The 7,938-nt window shown below is 51.8% G+C and overlaps 1 protein-coding gene across 1 annotated transcript in view; it reads right to left on the bottom strand.

The window, feature by feature from the left end:
• Positions 1 to 691: 691 nt before the first annotated feature.
• Positions 692 to 7,938, bottom strand: part of SH2D3A (SH2 domain containing 3A) — a 35,875-nt gene continuing 28,628 nt past the window's right edge. The window contains exons 9-10 of the mRNA XM_060253025.1: positions 7,622 to 7,813; positions 692 to 850 (exon numbers count right to left, since the gene is read on the bottom strand). Coding sequence (XP_060109008.1) covers positions 699 to 850; positions 7,622 to 7,813 — 344 coding nt within the window. The 3' untranslated portion in view covers positions 692 to 698. The remainder of the gene's footprint in view (positions 851 to 7,621; positions 7,814 to 7,938) is intronic.

The raw sequence follows: 7,938 nt of genomic DNA, 5'->3' as shown, positions 1-7,938 counted from the left end.
GAGCTATGGCTGACCCAAGGCCGTTCCAGCAGCTGCAAGTGGAGGAGTGGGAATCAACCCTGTGAGCAATACTCCCACTAAGCTGTGGAGTCTTGTGAGCAAAACATCTACCTCATGAGCGACTGGCATTAAAATTGCGAGCTACTTCATAAATTAGTTTCCTCTGGGGCCATTTTTTCCCTGCGCTAAGACCTGAGCTGGAGTCTAACAAACTGTGAACTAGCTCACACTAACTCAGCTGAAAAGGAACATTGCCTGTGAGGGCGGTGGGGCTGAGAGAGCTCTGACAAAAGCTGCCCTTTCAAGGACAGCTCTGCAAGAGCTCTGGCTAACCCAAGGCCATTCCAGCAGGTGCACGTGGAGGAGTGGGGAATCAAACCCGGTTCTCCTAGATAAGAGTCCGCACACTTCACCACTACACCAAAGTAGCTGCACGGCTTTCCAAGAGGAAGAAGAAGAGGATTTGCTTGTTCCCATTACACCTGTGGAAGCAGGGAAAATCAGCCAGGCGTCAGGAATTTGCTCTGCTGATGAACCCCACAGCTTCAAAAGCCACTCTCTGTCCAGTCTCCGAGGCTCCCGGCAACACCTTGTAGCTCCCAGCAATTCCTGTTGGAGCTTTTCGCAATCCCGACATGGCTGGATTCATTCCCCGGCGGGGTGGGCGAAGGGGCAGACCTATCCTGCCTCGGCAGGGCTCACTCCAGTTTCTGGGAGAGAACAGTCAGGATCCGGTCGAATTTCCTGTGCCGCTCGGTCCTGTCAGCTTCGGCCCCTCTGCTGCCCCAGAACAGCAGCAGGGCAAACTCGGTTTTGAAGGCTTCCAAGAGCTCAGGGGAGGCCTGGAACCCTGCAGGGGAGAGAAAGGACAAGGCCAGAGAGGGTGGGTGAGGGGAGGCAGGAGTGCTCTGCGAAAAGGCTCTGACGACCCAGGTTTAGCCTCTTAAGGCCCAGTGAGGCCTAGTCTTGCATCTGAAGCGTCACTGGAAGGATAAGAACATAAGAAGCCATGTTGGATCCGGCCAGTGGCCCATCCAGTCCAACACCCTGTGCCACACAGTGGCCAAAAAAAACCCAGGTGCCATCAGGAGGTCCATCAGTGGGGCCAGGACACTAGAAACCCTCCCACTCTTGCCTCCGCCCAAGCACCAAGAACATAGAGCATCACTGCCCAGACATAAGAACAGAAGAGAAGCCATGTTGGATCAGGCCAATGACCCATCCAGTCCAAAACTCTGTGTCACATAAGAACATAAGAGAAGCCATGTTGGATCAGGCCAATGACCCCTCCAGTCCAACACTCTGTGTCACATAAGAACATAAGAGAAGCCATGTTGGATCAGGCCAATGCCCATCCAGTCCAACACTCTGTGTTACATAAGAACATAAGAGAAGCCATGTTGGACCAGGCCAATGCCCATCCAGTCCAACACTCTGTGTCACACAGTGGCCAAAAAAACCCAGGTGCCCTCAGGAGGTCCACCAGTGGGGCCAGGATACTAGAAGCCCTCCCACTGTGCCCCCCAAAGCACCAAGAATACAGAGCGTCACTGCCCCACACATAAGAACATAAGAGAAGCCATGTTGCATCAGGCCAGTGCTCATCCAGTCCAAAACTCTGTGTCACACAGTGGCCAAAAAAAATCCCCAAGTGTCATCAGGAGGTTCACAAATGGGGCTAGAAGGCCCTTCCACTTTGCCCCCCCCCCCCCAAGCACCAAGAATACAGAGCATCACTGCCCCAGACAGTTCCAACAATACGCTGTGGCTAATAGCCACTGATGGACCTCTGCTCCATATTTTTATCCAAACCCCTCTTGAAGCTGTCTATGCTTGTAGCCGCCGCCACCTCCTGTGGCAGTGAATTCCACATGTTAATCACCCTTTGGATGAAGAAGTACCTCCTTTTATCCTTCTAACCCGACTGCCCAGCAATTTCATTGAATGCCCACGAGTTCTTGTATTGTGAGAAAGGGATGGATGCATATGTGCAGTCGCTACCCCCCTACAAGGGTCAGAGTGAGGCCTGCCAGTTTTGATATAGAGGTGAGGGGCCAGTTTGGTGTCGTGGTGAAGTGCGTGGATTCTTATCTGGGAGAGCCAGGTTTGATTCCCCACTCCTCCACTTGCAGCTGTTGGAATGGCCTTGGGTCAGCCAGAGCTCTCTTATCTGGGAGAGCCAGGTTTGATTCCCCACTCCTCCACTTGCAGCTGCTGGAATGGCCTTGGGTCAGCCAGAGCTCTCTTATCTGGGAGAGCCAGGTTTGATTCCCCACTCCTCCACTTGCACCTGCTAGCATGGCCTTGGGTCAGCCATAGCTCTGGCAGAACTGTCCTTGAAAGGGAAGCTGCTGTGAGAGCTCTCTCAGCCCCACCCACCTCACAAGGGGGTCTGTTGTGGGAGGCAACGGAGAAGGAGATTGTGAGCCGCTCTGAGATTCAGAGTGGAGGGCGGGATACAAATCCAGTCATTTTCTTTTTCTCCACTGGGAACACAGAGCCCCTTAACTCCTTCTCCTGTCCTGTGTTTTATCCGCACAACAACCCTGTGAGGTTGATTAGGCTGAGAGGGTCACCCAGCAAACTTCCAGGGCAGAGCGGGGGATTCAAACGTTGATCTTCCAGATCCTTGTCCATCTACAGACCGCTGCACACTGCAAGCTCTCTACTGATATAACAAGGATCCATGCTTGGAGTACTGTTGCAGTATTTTGTCAAACTTTCCTGATGCAACTTTTCAAGAGGATGGCAGCACCCCCGGTGAGTAATGCAAACGATCCCGAGCCCTTCCTGGCTCTGCAATAGGGAATTGCAACAACGACAATTGGAGAAGACCCAAGTGGGCAGCCGTGTTGCTCTGCAGCAGTAGAACAAAGTAGGAGTCAAGTGGCACCTTTAAGATCAACCAAGTTTTATTCAGAATGGCAGCTTTCACATGCAAGGCTTTTTTTGTAGAAAAAAGCCCAGCAGGAACTCATTTGCATATTTAGGCCACACCCCCTGACACCAAGCCAGCCGGAACTGTGTTCCTGTGGGATCCTGCTCAAAAAAAAAGCCCTGCTTGTATGTATGCATACTTCTTTGGATAAGGTACCCTATCGCCATATCTGATGAAGTGGGCAAGCACACAAAAGCTTACATTCTGAATAAAACTTCGTTGGTCTTAAAGGTGCCACTTGACTCCTGCTTTGTTCAAATTTGGGAAATTCACACTTCGAAAGGTGGCTTTCAGAATGTTCTTTTAACGGGGTGCTCCCCACCCAAATCAATTCCATTGTTCATTAATGATTTGGAGTTGGGAGTGAGCAGTGAAGCGGCCAAGTTTGCAGATGACTCTAAATTGTTCAGGGTGGTAAGAGCCAGAGAGGATTGTGAGGCACTCCAAAGGGATCTGTTGAGGCTGGGTGAGTGGGCGTCAACGTGGCAGATGAGGTTCAGTGTGGCCAAGTGCAAAGTAATGCATATTGGGGCCAAGAATCCCAGCTACAAATACAAGTTGATGGGGTGTGAACTGGCAGAAACTGACCAAGAGAGAGATCTTGGGGTTGTGGTAGATAACTCACTGAAAATGTCAAGACAGTGTGCGATTGCAATAAAAAAGGCCAACGCCATGCTGGGAATTATTAGGAAGGGAATTGAAAACAAATCAGCCAGTATCATAATGTCCCTGTATAAATCGATGGTGCGGTCTCATTTGGAGTACTGTGTGCAATTCTAGGCACCACACCTCAAAAAGGATATTATAGCATTGGAAAAAGTGCAGAAAAGGGCAACAAGAATGTTTAAAGGTTTGGAACACATTCCCTATGAAGAAAGGTTGAAACGCTTGGGGCTCTTTAGCTTGGAGAAACGTCGACTGCAGGGTGACATGATAGAGGTTTACAAGATTATGCATGGGATGGAGAAAGTAGTTCTTTTCTCCCTTTCTCACAATACAAGAACTCGTGGGCATTCAATGAAATTGCTGAGCAGTCGGGTTAAAACTGATGAAGTACTTTTTTACCCAAAGGATGATTAACATGTGGAATTCACTGCCGCAGGAGGTGGTGGCGGCTACAAGCATAGCCAGCTTCAAGAGGGGATTGGATAAAAATATGGAGCAGAGGTCCATCAGTGGCTATTAGCCATAGTGTGTGTGTGTGTGTGTGTGTATTTTGGCCACAGAGTGATACAGAGTGTTGGACTGGATGGGTCATTGGCCTGATCCAACATGGCTTCTCTTATGTTCTTAAGAGCCCCGTGGCGCAGAGTGTTAAAGCTGCAGTACTGCAGTCCTAAGCTCTGCTCATGACCTGAGTTCGATCCCCGGTGGAAGCTGGGTTCAGGTAGCTGGCTCGAGGTTGACTCAGCCTTCCATCCTTCCGAAGTCAGTCAAATGAGGACCCAGCTTGCTGGGGGGAAAGCGCAGATAACCGGGGAAGGCAATGGCAAACCACCCTGTAAAAAGTCTGCCGAGAAAACATTGTGAAAGCAACGTCACCCCAGAGTCGGAAACAACTGGTGCTTGCACAGGGGACCTTTCCTTTCCTTCCTTCCTCCCCACCCAAAGTCCCTAGCCCCTCCCACTGTGACACACACACTCCACTGGGGGGACTTCCTTCTGTTCAGGTTCTATGACGGATCGTCCTGCTACATTTGCCACCACAAAAAGAATGCCAAGCAAGCCTCAGCTTGAAATGCCGATTCTGCATAGATCTCATATCCTGAGCCCTGCAGCCAAACGGCTTTGGATGGTATGTGAAGCATGCAAAACCACAGATAAGAACTGGGAGGAACAGAGCTAGGGCCAGCTCTCCACAATCCTGCCAGAGCTCCTGGAACTAGCTTGGCACAGGGTTTTGCGGGCATCGGCAAGGCAGCCATGTTTCCTATTGCCCCAGGAGGATGGACCAGAACCAACAGATTGAAATTAAACGAGTTTCTGGCTCAACATGACGAAGAACTTCCTGACCATGAGAGCGGTTCCTCAGTGGAACAGGTTTCCTCGGGAGGTGGTGGGCTCTCCTTCCTTGGAGGTTTTTCAATTTAGGCTAGATGGCCATCTGACAGCAATGAAGATCCTGTGAATTTAGGGGGAGGTGTTTGTGAGTTTCCTGCATTGTGCAGGGGGCTGGACTAGATGACCCTGGAGGTCCCTTCCAACTCTATCATTCCTGACTGTTAGAACAGTTCCTCAGTGGAACAGGCTTCCTCCTCAGGAGGTGGTGGGCTCTCCTTCCTTGGAGGTTTTTCCACAGAGGCTAGGTGGCCATCTGACAGCAATGAAGATCCTGTGAGTTTAGGGGGAGGTGTTTGTGAGTTTAGAGGGGTTCCTCAGTGGAACAGGCTTCCTCCTCAAGAGGTGGTGGGCTCTCCTCCCTTGGAGGTTTTTCAACAGAGGCTAGATGGCCATCTGACAGCAATGAAGATCCTGTGAGTTTAGGGGGAGGTGTTTGTGAGTTTAGAGCGGTTCCTCAGTGGAATAGGCTTCCTCCTCGGGAGGTGGTGGGCTCTCCTTCCTTGGAGGTTTTTCCACAGAGGCTAGATGGCCCTCTGACAGCAATGAGGATCCTGTGAATTTAGGGGGAAGCGTTTGTGAGTTTAGAGCGGTTCCTCAGTGGAACAGGCTTCCTCCTTGGGAGGTGGTGGGCTCTCCTTCCTTGGAGGTTTTTCAACAGAGGCTAGATGGCCACCTGACAGCAATGAGGATCCTGTGAGTTTAGGGGGAGGCGTTTGTGAGTTTAGAGCGGTTCCTCAGTGGAAGAGGCTTCCTCCTCGGGAGGTGGTGGGCTCTCCGTCCTTGGAGGTTTTTCAACAGAGGCTAGATGGCCACCTGACAGCAATACAGATCTTGTGAATGTGGAAGATCATGAGAGGAAGGGCTGCATCAGTGCTTAGTTCTCGTGGCCCTTTCTTCTATGTCTAGGGAAAAGCAGATTCCCAGTTTGGCCAGGGATCCTGGAGGGGTGGGGCGGGGGGTTTTGCCATCTTCTGGGTATGGCGCAGGGGTCACTGGGGATATGTGGTGGGGATGTATTTGTGAATTTCCTGCACTGTAGAGGGGGTTGGACTAGATGACCCTAGAGGTCCCTTCCAACTCTAGGACTCTAACTGGCTGATGGTACATGCCTCTCTCCCTTGGCCTTTGGGTCCTCTTCCCCTAAAGCTTCTCTCATCCTCATGTGCTTTGCTTGCAGCACCCGAGACAAAATTTCAAGTCACCATCCAACTTTCATATTTTGATCTCTAAACGTAATTACAGGGATGTTTTGAAACAGAGAGGCTGTTACTTGAACGCTGCTATCTCTTGACATATAGCAGAAGAAGACCGCAGATTTATATCCCGCCCTTCTCTCTGAGCAGTTTACAATCTCCTTTATCTTCCTCTCCGACAACAGACACCCTGTGAGGCAGGTGGGGCTGAAAGAGCTCTGACAGAAGTTGCTCTTTCGGGGACTACTCTGCGAGACCTCTGCCTGACCCAAGGCCATTCCAGAAGCTGCAACTGGAGGAGTGGGGAATCAAACCCGGTTCTCCCAGATAAGAGAGCTATGGCTGACCCAAGGCCATTCCAGCAGCTGCAAGTGGAGGAGTGGGGAATCAAACCCAGTTCTCCCAAATAAGAGCTCTGGCTGACCCAAGGCCATTCCAGCAGCTGCAAGTGGAGGAGTGGAGAATCAAAACCGGTTCTCCCAGATAAGAGAGCTCTGGCTTACCCAAGGCCATTCCAGCAGGTGCAAGTGGAGGAGTGGGGAATCAAACCTGGTTCTCCCAGATAAGAGAGCTATGGCTGACCCAAGGCCATTCCAGCAGCTGCAAGTCGAGGAATGGGGAATCAAACCCTGTTCTATGGTCTTCTTCTTAGGTTGAAAGACTCTTATCTGGGAGAACCGGGTTTGATTCCCCACTCCTCCACTTGCACCTGCTGGAAGGGCCATGGGTCCGCCATAGCTTTGGCAGAGGTTGTCCTTGAAAGGGCAGCTGCTGTGAGAGTCCTCTCAGCCCCACCCACCTCACAGGGTGTCTGTTGTGGGGGAGGAAGGGAAAGGAGTTTGTAGGCTGCTCTGAGACTCTGTCCTTGAAAGGGCAGCTGTTGTGATAGCCCTCTCAGCCCCACCCACCTCACAGGGTGTGTGTTGTGGGGAAGAGAAGAGAAAGGAGATTGTAGGCCACTCTGAAACTCTGTTCTTGAAAGGGCAGCTGCTGTGAGAGCCCTCTCATCCCCACCCTCCTCTCAGGGTGTCTGTTGTGGGGGGAAAGGGAAAGGAGATTGTAGGCTGCTCTGAAACTCTGTCCTTGAAAGGGCAGCTTCTGGGAGAGCTCTCTCAGCCCCACCCACTTCACAGGGTGTCTGCTGTGGGGCGGGAGGAAGGGAAAGAAGATTGTAGGCCGCTCTGAGACTCTGTCTTTGAAAGGGCAGCTTCTGGAAGAGCTCTCTGAGTCCCACCCACCTCATGGGGTGTCTGTTGTGGGAGAAGAAGGAAATTGTAGGCCGCTCTGAGAGTCTGAGTTAAGGGCAGGTTATAAATCTGCAGTTTTCTTCTTCTAAGGCAAATACCAAAAGTAAGTGGAAGCCCGGAATGAGCAGCCTCTAGCCTAGAAGCAAAGGGAGAGGGTCAGCTCAGCTCTTGCATGGCCCTACCTTGCAGCTTCGCCTCAGCGTTGGCACGGAAGATGCTGGCGTTGGTAGCGATGGAGCGGGCAGCCTCCAGGACGCGCAAGAGGACCTCACAGGTCTCCTCGCTCTCCCCCCACCGCTCTTCTCCTTCCATGAGGCACAGAAGGGGCAAGAGGGGAGGGACGCACACCTCCTTCAGCGAGGGCACCACGTTGCCTGCGGGACACACACAGAACTGTCAGTGGCTTCAAGGGAGGGGGCATCTCAGAGGCAGAACCTGGCCTTGGCGTGCAGAAGGGCTCGGGTTGGATTCACGGCACCTCCAGGTGGTTAAGATGGGA

This window comes from Heteronotia binoei, chromosome 13, assembly GCF_032191835.1.
Source record: "Heteronotia binoei isolate CCM8104 ecotype False Entrance Well chromosome 13, APGP_CSIRO_Hbin_v1, whole genome shotgun sequence".
NCBI classification, from domain to species: Eukaryota; Metazoa; Chordata; class Lepidosauria; order Squamata; family Gekkonidae; genus Heteronotia; species Heteronotia binoei.
The sequence above is the reverse complement of the archived record's forward strand: the minus strand, read 5'-3'. Positions and strand labels throughout refer to the sequence as shown.